The sequence below is a fragment of the Hipposideros armiger genome, unplaced genomic scaffold, assembly GCF_001890085.2.
Source record: "Hipposideros armiger isolate ML-2016 unplaced genomic scaffold, ASM189008v1 scaffold_477, whole genome shotgun sequence".
Taxonomy (NCBI): Eukaryota; Metazoa; Chordata; class Mammalia; order Chiroptera; family Hipposideridae; genus Hipposideros; species Hipposideros armiger.
The window spans coordinates 752,969-768,550 of record NW_017731827.1 but is presented as its reverse complement, the minus strand read 5'-3'; the positions used below and the strand labels follow the sequence as shown (position 1 = coordinate 768,550).

The 15,582-nt window shown below is 51.7% G+C and overlaps 1 protein-coding gene across 1 annotated transcript in view; it reads right to left on the bottom strand.

The window, feature by feature from the left end:
- The window catches only part of VWA5B1 (von Willebrand factor A domain containing 5B1), a 64,671-nt gene that overhangs the window by 30,359 nt on the left and 18,730 nt on the right, over positions 1-15,582 (bottom strand). Inside the window, exons 3-9 of the mRNA XM_019666650.1 lie at positions 14,788-14,952; positions 12,810-12,962; positions 11,275-11,545; positions 8,896-9,041; positions 7,854-7,985; positions 7,144-7,268; positions 3,291-3,467 (exon numbers count right to left, since the gene is read on the bottom strand). Of these exons, the coding sequence (XP_019522195.1) occupies positions 3,291-3,467; positions 7,144-7,268; positions 7,854-7,985; positions 8,896-9,041; positions 11,275-11,545; positions 12,810-12,962; positions 14,788-14,926 (1,143 nt within the window). The 5' untranslated portion in view covers positions 14,927-14,952. The remainder of the gene's footprint in view (positions 1-3,290; positions 3,468-7,143; positions 7,269-7,853; positions 7,986-8,895; positions 9,042-11,274; positions 11,546-12,809; positions 12,963-14,787; positions 14,953-15,582) is intronic.

Here is a 15,582-nt window from a genome sequence, read left to right as displayed (position 1 = left end):
GACCATTAACATTCTCTCCCCATCTCCCTTTGTTGCTTGTGTCAATACCTTTTGTTTCTCTATGAAAGAAGTCAATATCTGCTTATTTTTTCATTAGCCATGAACATATATTCCTGTGAGGAGACTCTGCTGATCCATGCAGATTGTCTCTGCTCACACCTATTAGAATTTTCAAAGCCGTGTTTTTGGCAGCAAGTGGCAGCTGAAGAATGAGGCCAGCTGCAGGAAATTAAATTGGCTGAACTTGCCCCTTCGGCACGGCTGTTTGAATTTCTATTCTCTCCTACCTCCCTAAGCCTAGTTTCCCCAAAACTTCAATCTAATGGGCTACAATTACTGACCCAAGCAACCCCCAAAGACCTCATTGCCAGTGGGGAAAGAAGTGTGCGGCGGGAGTAATTTCTGTGCCTTTTTCTAAAAGGGGCATGTGTAGCAGAATGGACTGTGCCAACGCAAAGCCATTTGTGAAATAATGACTTTGAGGTCAGTGAGCTGAACTGGCAAAGAGGGCAAGAGAGACTCCAAGGAGAAAGGGACCGAGAGGAGTGCTGGAGGAAGTTATCATCAGAGAATTCTGGAATGTCAAGGTTGGAAAGCTCTTTAGATCAGGAAATGGATTTCCACTCATGAACCAACTTCATTTAACTGGTAGTAACTCCTTGGAACACTGAGATGAGAAGGATATTGAGACTGAGTTCTAGGCTCAGTATGAAAAAAAAAGTCATGGTCAATTATTATTATTATTTTTTCAATTGGGGGATTGGGGGAGGGGAACTATGTTGGGGAATTGGGGAGAGGAATCAGCCAAGTTGTTGTTCTTCAATCTTAGTTGTGGAGGGTGCCAGTCGCCATCTGGCTGCCCGTCGGCAGCTCGTGGCCTCTAAGCTCAAGGTGCTGTGTTCAATCTTAGTTGCGGGTGGGTGTAGCCACCATCCCATATGGGAGTTGAACCAGCAGCCTTGTTGTTAAGAGCGCACGCTCTATCCACTAAGCCATCTGGGCAGCAGCTCAGTTCAAGGTGCCGAGTTCAGTCTTAGTTGTGGGCGGGCATAGCCCACCATCGAACAGGCAGTCTTGTTGTTAGGAGCACGTGCTCTCACCAGCTGAGCCATCCAGCCACTTGTTGGCAGCTCAGCAGCAGCTCAGCTCGGGCGCAGCATCACTGGCCCATGTGGGAATTGAACCAGAGGCCCTGTTGCTCAGAGCTCACGCTCTTAAGCTAACTCTTAACCAACTGAGCCACTTGGTCGGCCCCTGTCATGGTCAATGACTAATGTCTGCCTGGGCTTGGGAGAAGGGAACAGAGGAATGTGTGACATATGTTTGCCCTCCCTGAATTAGTCTTTCCTTTTCATTTTACAGAAAATATAAATGAATCCCAGAGTTGAGAATCAGCTTGTCCAAAGCCACAGAGCAAGTCAGTGGCAGAATTGATCCTGAAACCCAGGCATTGCTCTTTTCATTAAGCCATGCAGCAGAAATGACATAATCAGAAAAGAGCATTTTTCTCAGGGGAAGCGTATGTGTAATTCCCCATCAGCAATTAAGGAAGATGAGCAATGAACAAAGATATGGAAGGCTTAGTCTCCCTCACTAGCACTGTGATGCTGGGAAAAATACAGCATCTCAGGGACTCAGTTTCCTTACCTGGAAAATGGCACGGAAATGTATTAAATGCTCTCTAAGGGATGTGTAAAGATCCCATGGTACTTAGAGCAATTGAAGAGACATTTTATAAATTGGTACAGCAGTGGAATGGAATACACATGGGCCCACAGGCCTGGGGTGTGCTTGAGCACTCCAGCACTGTGGACAGCTCTCCGTTCCAATATTTGTTGTTGATGGCAGACAGGGGAGGGGAGAAGGTACCAACCAGTCTACATCCCAGTGTTAAGAGGCCTCAGTCAAGAATTTGGGTTCCATATACGATTGCTCTGTCGTACTTCAAGACAAAATACAGTCAGAGCAAGACAGAAGAGTTAGCTGGCATCACAGATCCCGCCTAACCTCTCCCCTCCGTGCTTATCTTGTTGCCCTGGAAACAAGAGTGTGCTCCAGGGACAAACTGGGAGAGGGATAAAATTTCAGGTGACAGCAAGGCCCTCTCTCTTCTTATTCCCTAATCCTTCATTCTTTTGAACTATGATCCTTTACCCAGTTCAATAAACCACAACTGAGGACTTCTTATGTATAAACACAGAGCTAGGCCCCCTGGGGAGAGATAGATGAAAAAGAGCTGGTTCTTCCCCTAAAGGAGTTCGTAACTCCAGAGGAGGAGACAGACATCTGCACAACTAAAAATATAAGGGAGCATTGGACAATGCCAAAATCGAGGTGAATAACCTCCTGGGGGAGGTGAAATGCTTTTGGCTGTATGGGTGAGGCTTTCATTGCTCTGTTTTCTGCACGACTTCAGAACTCTCCACAGCTGAGACCATGCTCCCAGGCCTGACTGGTTAGCAGGGCTGTGCCCCGCACCTGACTGTGAACTCCTTGAAGGCAGGAACAGTGTTTGAAACCTAATGTCTTTCCAGATGGCCAAGCCCAGGGCTTTGCATATATTGAATATTTGGAGGAAAAAAAGACGAACCAAATTGTCTCTACTGGATTCTACACATTCCTTGATGGTGGGGGCCATGTCCAATCTCTGATGTCAGGTGGTAGAGACAGACAGACAGACATGGGTTTAGTCTTAGACCACACTAGCTGTGTGACCTCGGGTAGGTTACTGAAACTCTCAGGATGGGGTTTCCCCTTTGGAAAATGGTGACAATAGGACCAACCTCATAGAATTATTGTCTAGATTAAACACCAAGCTGTGCATGAAATGGCTAGCACAATATCTGACATGTAGTAGGCCCTCAGCAAATATTAGTTTCCTTCCTCCCTTCTCTGTACTCCTCTCTACACAGTACCTAGAGAGGTGTTTTAGCCTGAACAGGCACTCAGCAAAGGTTGTAGGATGCCAGGGAAGGATGATAACTTCACCCCTTGTAAATGGACAACCCCTGCTCTACCTCAGTTCTACGTCTGCTCAGACCACTTCAGGGTTTTATTTTGGAATGACAAGATTGGAACTCAAACAAGGTTGAGTTTGGGTGTCTTTGTTTAAACTGATTTTTAAAAAGTCACTGTTCCTTTTAGTCATGGATAGCCATTCAGGGACATCATTCAAGTGTGGACGGAGGGCTTCTTGGAACCCAAAGCGCTGACGAAGCTGGTGTGGGGGGGACACAGCCGATTTACCTTGGAGCCCTAGACCCTGGGGGAGGGGGTCCTCTGACAGGTACCTTGACTCGGTGGATGTTGGTCCCACTCATGCTGCCACTCCTGTCGATGAGGAAGATGAACTCCCCATGGGTCTTTCTTAGGTTCGGCTGCACTGACTGGAGGTCAGGGCAGAAGTTGAGCATGATGACAGAATGGTGGGGAATGTCCTTGTGGAGACGTTTCCGGATGATTTCTGTCTGGAGGAGAAAGGAATACGCTCACTTGGGTATTCAAGGGGTCCAGCACTGCTCCTGGGGGGCTCACGCTGGTCCCCCATTACTCACCAAGCGTTGTCAAGATCCCACTCCTACTCTGCTTGAAAGACTCCCAGGGTGACTGTATCTGGCTCCTCTGTCTGCTAGACTTTCACAGGTCGCAACCGCGAGCATGGATTTGGAGGCAGAAAGACTTAGGTTTGATTCCCGGCTCTGCCCCCTTCCAGCTGTGTGATCTTGAGCAAGTTCCTCCTCTGGGCCTGAGCTTTGTTTGTGAATGGGGCAAATAATGTTCCCCTCTCAGGGCGGTTGTGAGGATGAACTGAGCTGGCACTCAGATGCGAAGCCCCTGGCACACAGGCAGGCCCTCGGCTGACTAGTGGCTTCTTTCACTTTCACACTCGGTGTGTGAGCCACTCCCTGCCTCGTCTTGGCTGTGAACTTGGTTTCCCTGGTTTACTGATTCTCTCCCACTGATAACTTCCTACTCACTCTTGCAATCCTACCTCTTTGGAAAGACCTGCCCCAATCTTACAGGTGGACTCAATTACTTTGTTTCCTCATCCATGAAGTAAGGACAAGTGTACACACCGCACCAAGTTGTACGGATTAAATGCAATGCTTGTGAAGCCCGCTGCCTCGTCATTGTTGCTATTTGTCCCGGGGGCCCGGGCGGTTCTCACACTGAAATTTTTTGGGGTCATATCTCTGCCTCCCCTCTCGCTTGGAAGGCGGGTCACGCCTGAGCCTCTTTTGCACCTCTAGGGCTTAACGTAGAACTTGGTACAGATGGGCTCAGTAAACCAAGGAAGGACACCACCATAATTCTTTGCCTTTTTATGTGTTCTCTTAGCTGGCCCTGATGTGCTGCTGACCCCTTCTTCTTGACTCTCCCACTTACTCTGCACCATATCCCATTTCCTCCATCTTCACTCTGCCTCCTTCTCTCATCACCCTGACTTTCTCTCTCTGTCTCTTTATCGGTCTCTGTGTGGACATGTCTCTTGGCATCTGTTTCTCAGCTTCTGTCTATTCGAGCCTCTTCCGCAACTCAATAGATGATATCATCACCCATCCAGGTGTTCTAACTAAAGACTGAGCAGTTGTCCTTGCTTTCTGTCTTTTCTTCACCCCGTACATCTACTCCTTAAGCAAAGGATTGCTAGTTTTGCAGCTAAAATACATCCTAAACGTGTCCTTCTTTTTGTCTCCACGGCCACCACCCAAATTCAGGACAGTAGCATCTCTTGCCTGGACCCTTGCAATAACCTCTTACTGGCCTTCTTCCTCCACTCTTATCTCCCTGTGGTCTGTTCTACACACAGCAGGCAGCACGATCATTCTCTTGCTTACGCGGTAGCTTCCCCTCATACTTTGCACCGTGGTTCATGAAGCCCCCTAGGCCTGACCCCTGCCTACCTGTCCACCTCATTTTTGCCCACTCTGCTCCCTGCATTTCAACAATTCTGACCACCTTTCTGTTTTCTAAACATGTCACCCTTATGCTGCTTCCAGTTCTTCACCATCCACAGGTCTCATCCTGAGACAGGCTTTCTCTAAATAGCTGGCTAAACAGCGCCAGTGCTTTTCACTCATTGTCACAGCTTCCTGTTTAATTTCCTCGGTGCTCCCCAGCCCTCTCCAAACTGATCTTGCTCATTTGTTTACTTCTTGCCCGTTCTCCTGTGCTAGAATGTTAGCTCCATGAGAACAAGGATGTGTCATTTTCAGACTTGCCTCCCCAGCGCCTAGAGCAAAACTTGACCTCTATTGGGCACTTGGTGTTTGTTGAATGAATACATGAGAGAATAAATCTATGTGGGCCTTTTTTTATCGGTCACTGATCTATGTGTGCATCTTTTTATTTCCTTTCAGTCTCTCTGTCTCTATTTGTCTCTGCTTTTCACTGCACCTTCTTCTCTTCTACATGGAGTCTTTCTCTGTGTTATTTGCCCCCTCTTTTCTAAATCACGGTTTTTGACAGCGTTTCCCGCCTGCTCTTCCTGATTGATGTTTAACCTCTGGATGCTGGCCTCCTTCCCTGGTGAGGGATTGCACTCTCTCTCCCACATGGAGCTCCTTTGCTGAAAGCCACTGCCCAGCCTGGCCCTTTTGATGACAGAGCCTAAGGCAGCAACAGCTACATCTGTCAGTGAGAGGCGCCATCTCCAGAAACCTGGTGTTTACCTCTCAGAGAGTGGGAGCCCTGGCTCAGGGTTTTCCCTAATGGCTCGTCAAGCTGCCATTATCCAGTTCCAATAAACTCATCACTGCTTAGCGGCTTCGGGTTGATCACCGTCATCCTTGGAACTCATGAGAATACAGGGTATTTACATAACCAACCCAAGGTGGCAAATTAATTCTCATTTGCTTCAGTGGTCCCAGAGCTAATTGACTTAAGACTTGGCAGGCAGGGGACCAGGCTCCAGCCCTCGGAGGTCCTCCCACCCACATTGCTGCCTTCCACCCACGTTGTCCATATGTTGCAGCTCTCCGTGGCACCTTTGGCATGGCCACCCCCACTCTGAGAACCTGGCTCCAGCCTTTTCTGCCAACTGACTTATCTGAGTGAGGGGGCACCTCTGTGACAGCAGGTATTTCCAGTGGGGTCTCTCGGTGGGAATGACATGTTGGGTATTGAGCCATCTATGCCTTCCCTTTGTCATCCTTCCCATCCCCCACCAAGCAGGTGCTTCCAGTAGGATCTCTAAAAACGGGGGTGACGGGAGCAGTAAGCTGTCTACACGTTCCTGTATACTGCCCATCTGCCATCTTCCTCTGCCAACCAGGCCAGCAGGAATGGGAGGGCCGCTTAAATCCAGCATAACTGCCCCGCGGGAGCAAGTCTAAGTCCTTAGCCTCGTTGTCACCAAAGCCGACTCCCAAGGGAACGGACTTCTTTTCCCAGCTCAACAGTTATTTTTGGGTGCTAAGCCTCGGTTTTTTCATCTAAAAGGGGGAAACAACAAAAAGCAGTGAGCCATCCTTCTTAAACCTATCTTGGCATTCAGGATCCAGTCGGGTGTGCAGGGCCACGAGCAGGAGAGAGACTGCTGGTGGAACTGTGCCTGTTGGCGCAGCCTCTTCCGTTTCCTTCCCCACGCCCACCCCTCTGCCGAGGGCCTCCTTGTCCTTTAGCTTTGTGAGGGAGAGGGCGGGCAGAGGGAAAGGATCTTTCTCAGGCTTTCCCTGCTCTGCCTTTATTTGTTGTGTAGTGGCCAGCAAGGACCCCAGAGGAAGGAAGGGTAAGAGACCCATTCAGCAGGTGGGAAAACAGAGGCCCAGGAGTCCAGATGAGCTGGGAGTGCACCTGACTGTAGGTGCCCAGGTGCCCCTTGGGGGTGGAGCAGCCTGGAGAAGACCAAGGTTGTTTCCTTCACTGGCCTAGAATTTTGCCTGGTTTGGGCACCTTGGTGGCACTAGGAGGACAGCACAGGGTGGCTGCTGCATCTGGAAGTGCGTTTCCCTCTGCCCCGCAGTGCCCCAGCCCACTGGGGACAACTTCGACGAGGACCTGTCTGTCACCAGCTTGCTGTGTGGCCTTGAGGAAGTCACATCCCCACTCAGGCCCCGTCTCTTCACTGGTCTGGTGAAGACCAAGTCCCCACTGCCACCCCCAGTTCCGCCACCCCTGACTCGCCGCTTCAGTCACCCTCACCTTTCGCTCTGCACTGCTGTCCTTCTTCATCCCTTTAATGAAATCTGTTCTTCCTTTCAGGTGCTGGTCAAACTCTCCCAGGGTCATGTCCCCTTTCTCCATAAGAACATGTGGCATGTGGGGCTCTGCAGAGATGAGATCAATTCTTGGCACGTGTCTGAGTGTGAGGGTGATGCTAGGGGCCTTGGTTTGGGGCTGGATCCTCATAGCAGGGAGGACTTCCAGCTGGAAGAGGGGGATGGAAGCCCTGGACGCCTGAAGCAGTGTGGGCCATGGGTGACTCACTGCCCCTCCCTGGGTCTCAGTTTACATATCTGTAAAAGGGGAGTGGGACTCTGATCTTTTCAGGTCCCAGCAGTCTATGAATTCTTAAAGAGGCAAAGAGATGCTCTCTGAGCATTCAGAGCTGTCATGGTCTCACTGAGCTTGGGTTTCAAAGATCCTCTGCTTAGCTGTCCTGGGGGCAAAGTGCCCAGTGGGTGGACAAGACACCGTAGCCTCTGGAGCTAGAACCAGGGCAGGAAATACTCAATTCCACCAGCTTGAGCCAAGTTTCCCAGGAGGCAGGTGGTTGGTCTCCCCTCCTCTGCCACGTACCCCTACCTTCTCCCTGGCTGGCCACTGGGTGAGGGGCCACGTGTCTGTGCCCTACAGGGTCAGCACCTCCTCACTCCCACGGACATCCCAGGGCCCCCGTCTGTGCACAATACCGCTGGGGTGGATGAGGATCTCCACCGGCCGGTCGAAGGTGTGCCTGTTGGCCAAAGTAATAATGATGCTCTTGGCCGAGCACGCGGACGGGGCGGCGTCAGCTCGGATCTCATGGGTAGGACTCTCCACACCTGAGTGACACAGAAAGGCAGGATAGGCTCAGGAGCCCCAGAAGAGATAGGGACTTGGTGGGGGACACCAAGACCCAGGGCAGAGATGACGGGCACTCCAGCCCCATGAGGGCATCCTGACCTGCTGTGTAACCAGGGACAGCCGTCCTCCATTTCCCCATCTGCTAAATGGGGGCTTAGATAGATGGTGTCTAATGATCCTTCCTGCCCTGGGGGCCCAGTGGGGGTCAAAGGAGTTGTTTTCTCATAGGGCAGATAAGCATAGAAAGAGTTCAATCCTTGATCGGTGGGCACGCCATAAATGCCTCTTGGGTTGGAATGTCATGCTGCTCTGGGAAAATACTCATTGACAAGGAACCATATCCTAGTGTCCTTTTAAAACCTTCAGTGGGTTGGGAAGGGGGACCATCAGAATAATGGTTCCCAACTCGGGCTGCACATTAGAATCACCCGGGAGCTTTAAAATATCCAACACCCAGGACACACCCCAGACCGTTGGCACCGGGAGCTCTGTGGCGGGAGCTAGATGGCAGGTTTGTGACACATCCTGTGGCCATTCTGCTGTGCAAGGTGAGAACCAGGAGGCCGTTTTATGGCTGCAGCCTCTAGGAGAGGACCAAGAACCACCATGCTCCCATGGACATTTCCACAAGAAAGCCATTAAGGTGGGAGTGAGGACAGCCTTGAAACCTGTCCTTGAGAAGGGGGCTCATCTTTGGGCCCTACGTTAGGCAGCAGGAAACAGGTCTATAGAGCTCCATGTGCTCCAGGTTGTCTTCCATCTGGGCTGGTCGGCTTCCCCGCCCTCCCTTTCCTCTCTATCCCTGGCAACTTTGGGCCTGCAGCACTCCCCACCCTGGGGCCTCTAGTCTCTCCGGCATCTATCCGGGTCTCGGCAGCTCTCTCTCACCTGCGAGCAGGCATGGCCCACGGATCTCCAGCTGGAAGTTGAACTCGTATTCCATGGGGTTGGACACATCGGTGTCCAGAAGAGTCGCCAGGCACAACTTGTTCCAGGAGTCCAGGGCCCGGGTGCCGAAGCAATGCCTGTCTTTGCTGGGAAGGGGCCGTGAGGAGGAGGAGGAGGGGATAGGCGGCCAGGGCCCAGGCCAGGGGCCAGCGTGAGAGGACATCAAGGAGACAATGAGTCCCAGGCCGCCCGGGCACTCCTGCAGCCCCACCTGAAAGGGGGTTGAGGAGCTTCCTCCCACCCCAGGCCCTTACTCTCCCACTCAGTCTGACTCCAGGGAGAGCCTGGATTCAGATATAGGCATAGGCACAGCTAGCTACCTACAAGGAGGGGCCAGGGGCCAGGGGCCGGGCAACGGCACTCCACAGCATTAGCTCACATTGTTCTCACCCGGACCCCAGAAGAAAGCATCAGGGCTTCCATCTCCCCTACCCGCCACATGGGGAAACCAAGGCTCAGCAAGATGAGGCAACTAGCCTACGTTCCCACAATCAAGACTTGGCAGAGCGTGCATCCTCAACCCCCGTCTGTCTGGCTCCTGTCTGACTACATCGCATGGCTTCTTGAATCTCTCCTCTGTGTCTGGGAGCTGGGAGCTCTCACACAAGCCACTTCTCCTCTAGGTCTTAATTTTCTCATCCATTAAATGGGGATAATAATGACGCCGTTCTCTTGCATGATGCTTAGCAAAGTGTCTGCCCCTGCTGAATGCTTAAGTTTCTGGGCTCTCTTTCTATCAACCCCACCCGGTCAGTGATCCCATTCCCTCCTCCTCCCCCTCCAGCACAGCCTCTCGGGTCTGTGATCTACGTCCTTAATATGCACGTATCCTTATAAAATACGCAGGGGCATTTGGTTGTGAATGTGTTGTAAACTGCACAGATTGCATTATATTATGAATCTCATTCAATTATTTCCCCTTTCTCACTCAATGCTGTGTTTTTAAGCTCCAGCCAGGCGGCTGTCTGTAAACCAGTCTTTGTTGCTGATATGCTACCTGTTATATAGCTTAAGGGCACCTGTTATATTGTATTAAGTATATTGTACTTATAGGTTCCTGTCTCCACCCCCTGTGTCCACAGGTACCACCACAATGAAGATACTCATCTGTGTCCCCTTTTTGAACTTATGAAAGAGTTTCGCTGGGATCCCTGGGTCCAAGGGCACACGCTGACTATTGTCAGAGTGCTTTCCAGGATGGCTGTCCCGGCTTCCACTTCCACCAGCACTGAACAAGCTGCCTGCGCTCTTCAACCTCACTAACACTTGGGATCATCTATTTTTCCTATTTTATCTCATGTCACTCTGAGCAACTTTTAGGTTCATAGGGATTTGATGCAGGCTTCTCCCACGAGCACCTCTGCTAACCCTGCCTGGTGCAATGGGCAGGAATAAGCTTACTGGAGCCACCTCAGGGGCATTCGGGGCCTCTGGGACCTCTTAGTCCCTGGTCCAGCAAAGTCTTGAATGTCCCCAGGTTCTTTCAAACTCACAAGGCATGGTGCCCATCACAGCACTCACAAAGGTGGCACACAAGCTGGTGTCCCTGGTCTGAGGCTGGTTTGTGCTGCCGGCTTCTCTGTTGTGCCAAGAAGTGTCCCCACCCTAGGCTTCAAAGTCCTACACGATCGGACTCCACACGAGGCCTCCGACCTCTCTCCTTCCGTCCCCCACCTGCTATGGCCATACTAGCCTGCCTGCTGCTGCTCACACATACCAAGCCTGGTGCCTCAGGGCCTTTGCTCCCGCTGTCCTCACTTACAGGAACGCTCCTTTCCATGTCTACATCCCCCTCCTCGCTCAGCTCTCAGCTGAAATATCACTCTTCAGAGAAGCCCAGCCTGCCTCTGGGACCCCCTGGTTGGGTCCCTCTTTTGTACTCTTAGCCTAACGCAAGTACACAAGCAGTTTCACATTAGTGGTGTTACTAATTGGATAACGATCTCTCCAACCGAGTTCCAGAAAGGCAAGGACCATACTGGTTTCGTGTGCTCTGAATCCTTAACACTCAGCTCAGTATCTAGCACATTCCAGGTGCTCAGAAATACCTCTTGAGTACATCGAAGAATAAAGCCTGGATATTCTCATCCCAAGCTGCCCAAATCCCAGGACTTCTGGCCAGTACCAATACAGGGCATTCCAGGGAGATTTTTAAGTGCTCCAAGCGTGAGCAGGGCTGGAGCAATTGTTCAGACGGTGGTGGTGGCCACTGCAGGGCTGAGCCCTCTGTCCACAGCCCTGTAAGCCACTCACTTCACTGGGCCGACTCCCTGCTGCCCACCTGAGACCCTGACCCTTGTCCCGTCAGGGGCTTCTTACCCTTGGGCCTGTTGATTGGAGGGGCCAGGGCTCTCAGTGCAGAACTGGGGCACAGTTGGGGCACAGACAGCAGGCAGCCGGACCCGCACAGCCCCGCTGGGCAGTGTCGGCAGCTCTGAGGAGGTGCTGATGAAGACGGTGACGTTCTCCATGGGGGCAATGGTCCCCAGGTTGACCACGAACAGGATCCGCTCCAAGTCCTCGTCCAAAGCCAGCTTTCCCAGTGTGTAGGCATGAGGGATGATGGAGACCCCCTCCTGTAGGATGTTCCCTAAGGGCCAGGCCTGGAGTCAGCAGCTGTGTATGTATTACCCCTTGTGCCCTCTAAGATGCTGTGCGGTAGGGCTGAGTAGCCAATTTTGCTGATAGGAAAACAGGCTCAGCGTGGGGGTGCACCTTGCCCAAGTTACTCAGCAAACAACTAACTCTTTGAACCAAGATCTGAACTCAGGCCTGAGTACTTTCTACTGTACCCTGCTGGGTGACCTGGATTCACAAAACCCCAACAGGGGGTCGCACCTCCATCCACAGACTCTAATTCCCTGCAAGAGTCATAATTCAAGCATCTCCCACCTTTGGGATCCATGCTGTTGCTCATGCTCTGTCCTTCTATCTGAAAGGTCCATTCCCCCACCCCTACTTAGTCAGTCTTACCCATCCATCCAACCCCTGTGTGAACACCTCCCTAAACCCCCATCTATACCCTTTTTCCCTCCCCTGACACTATCCAGACCTCTTTTGGCTCAGCCACTTTCCACCTCCTATCATGGTTATTCCTAGGCACGTCTCGCCTGTTCATTCAGGCTCTGAGTAGTCGCAACAACTTGAGGGCAACTTTACGTCTTCCACATGGTGAGTGCTCATTAAAAGATTCTTGAGTGTCCTAATGATCAGGTGAACAAACTTCACTTTGATCATAGTCCGATGATAAGAATCTCTTACATCATATGATACTTGGTCTGGATTCAAGCTCTGGCTCTGCCAATAACATGCTGTGTGACCTTGGGCCAGTCACTCGCCCTCTCTGAGCCTCAGCATCCTCAATAGCAGGCATCAGTAGCACAACCAAGTGCTTACTCTGTACCAGGGGCCGTGATGAGTGCTCTGCATACATTTTCTCTGTTGAGATTTGGGTGCGTATAATTATTAGTTCCATTTTATGGAGGAAGTTTAATTCCTTATCTAAGCTCACACTACTTGCAAGCATCAGAGTAGGGAGTCAAACCCTGGTGTGACTCATTCCACAACCTCTGAGCTTAAATGACATGCTATTCTATTCTGTAGGGATATCTTAAAAACCTTTTTTTTTTGTCTCCTTTGATCCTCACCATGCTTTCGAGGTGAGAACAGGAAAGATTACCTTTATTTTACAAACAGTAAGGCGAGGTTCAGAGAGGTTAATCATTGGTCTGAGGTCACACAGGATTCCTGACTCCTAGTTTAGTGCTCTCTCTATCCTATCCCACTGCTGCCCTTTCAGTCCACCTGAGACTCCAGCCAGGCACCGGCCCTGTCACTGTCCCTGGCTCCCTTACCTGTGACAGTTGCCGCTCGCATGCGGTTAGCACTGAAGTGACCGCTCTCCATCTTGGCTTTGTCTTTAATCTGTACCGTGACGACCCGGTCAGCAATGATCGCCTCAAAGCCGATCACCGTGGTGTACTCATCCAGTGGGTACACGAACAGGCCTGCCAGAGCAGGGCCCAGCATTATGAGGTGCCCCAGCTGCACCCTGCATGTCCCACCCCTGGGAAGGAACCCAAGCCTTTGGTCTGTCAGATAGAAGGATGGTACTCACTGCCACTTAGAGGACGCCAAAGAGGGCTCAGGCTGGAACCTCATGGCTCTGGGGCTAGCTGGGCAAGTACAGGAGCAGGCACCGTGTGAGCAGTGGGACAACTGGAAAAGGGACAGCTGTGTCCCTGTCCCAGCCACCTCTTACTCTGCAGGCATGTGAGGCCAGAGGGGCCCGGGCTTCTGACTTTTCAAGAAAGTAGAAATCTGGATTTTTATGTGACCTGTTGTGTGGGCCGAATAAAACACACCTGTGTGGTAGACTTGACTTGCTACCTGTGGCATGCAGGAGCTGGGGCTTTGGAGAAAGTAGACGAGGTTCTAATCTGGGCCCTGCCACCTTCCCCAGCCCGGTGACCTTGGATAAGACATTTAGCTTCTCTAAGCCTCACAGCCCCATCTGTGAAATGGGGATAATAGAGCCAAACTCAGAGGATCGTCATGAAAATTGAAAAAATAGTCACCACTTTTTAAGCTAGGTGTCATAGTGTGTGTCCCACATGTTTTATACCTTAGGAGCCCACGCATCACCTCAGGGTCTTCTTAAAATGCAGGTTCTGATTCAGTCATTCTGGGGCGGGGCCTGAGCTGCGCATTTCTAACCAACTCTTGAGTGATGCTGCCCATGGTTCGGGGACCGCACTCGGAGGATCAAGGTTGTACCTCATTTAATCTGCCCACGGACACTGGGACAGCACAATGCCAGGCCCTTGGTGAGCCCTCCACAAACCCTGGCTTCCCGTTCTCCTGAGCCTCAGTTTCCTCTGCTATAAAATGGGGGGAAGTGTGTGGGAAGCCAAAGGACTATCCCCAAGTTGTTCAGCAATTCAGTCTGCTGGGGCCCCAGTGGGTCTCATTTTAAGCCACTCTTTCTAGCTTTCCTTAAACAGAAGAGCAGGTTCATTTGCTCTGCGCAGGAGATTTTGGAGAGGGAAGAAAGTTTCCCTACAGGTTCATTTTTGGAACTGAAATGGTTTTAGAACCCCAGGTTGGGCTGGAGAGTGGTGCCCCAAGACAAGAAACTTGGGGGTTAGGAGGCCCCCATCACTGTGGATGGGAAGGAATCGTAACCCTAACCAGCCTTCACACAGCACCCTCCTGGCCAGCCTTCCTGTAACCCCCTTCCTTCAGTGGAAAGAGAGGAGTTAGATCTACAAAGGCCCCTTATAGGCAAATGTCCTCCCACAGTCCCGAATGCCCCACATGGATGACTCCTATTTGTGGAGTGTTTTGATTCCACACTATGCTTCCTCACACATTATCTCATCTCCTCCTCCCACAGACCCTGGTGTCCAGACAGGCAGAGGGGCATCCTGATTTTGAGAAGGATAGTGGCTTCCCCAAGGTCACAGGGACAAGATCCACACTTGGGACCGGGAACTCCTGGCTTCCACTGAGTCTTGAGGCCTCTCCTACTGTGAGGTTCCCTGGAGAAAGTAGAGGAGCAGCCATCTGACACTGGTGGGCATGCCCTGTGGAATCTAAATAGTGCTGGGACAGTTGGCTGGGGCTGAGCCCAAACCTGAGCTCAAATCCTGACCCAACGTGTTACCAGCTTTGAGGTTCGTGGGCCAGAAATGGCATCCCTCTTTACAGGTGAGGACACAGGCTCAGAGAGGTCACAGGACTTGCCCCGTGTCATTCGGCTAGTCCCTGTTGGGGTGGGGACTCAATGTGGAGGGGAAGTGGCCCTGGGGAAGCCCCGACATCAATCCTTACCCTGGAAGGGCTGGGCCTCCAGGTTGCCATAGGTGAGGGAGGCGGTCAGACCCAGGGCATAACCACTGACGAAGGAGGTGACATCAGATGCCGTGAGGGGCAGGGCTGCCCCTGTGATCTGGTTCAGCAGACCTGGCATCCCGCTGGCTACTCAGCCTTCAGGGTCTGCAAGAAACAAAAAGGACAGGAAGCTGGGGGAGGCTCCCCACCCCTCCTCAGCCCAGTCCCCCCACTTCAGACCCCATAGGCAGTCAGAGCATCATTCTCTTCATTTCCCCCACTTTCCAGGTAGTGACCCATGAGCGTGTTCAACCATCCCTGAGAGGAGAAGTGGAATTCCTTTTCTTTCCAATTCACAGTGGAGAAACTTAGGCCTGAAGACACGTGACCTGCCCGGATTCACAGCGACTGTCAGAGCCAAGCAGGCTCAGATCCAGCCTGGAATTCTCCCCGATAGACAATACTGTCCTAACTCCAGGTGGGAGGCCAGGGACGCAGCTCTGACCCCGTCCCTTTGTCAGCCCCACAGTCTCTGAGCTGTAGGTGCTTCCTCTGCAAAAGGAGGGGATTGGAATAGCTCAGCAAGTCCCTCTGTCTCTGATTTCAGTAAATCTACAGTCAACACTTGGGGTGTCGAGGAAGCGAGCAGCACCCCCAAAAGATACCAAAGTGAAGGGAGCCACCATTCCTCCAGTTGCACAGGCTGCAGCCTGGGACTCAGTTCTGGCACCTCTCCCCCCCACCCCTCGCCCCACACCCAACCTACCCCCAAGGTTGGTGATCTATCTCTGGAAA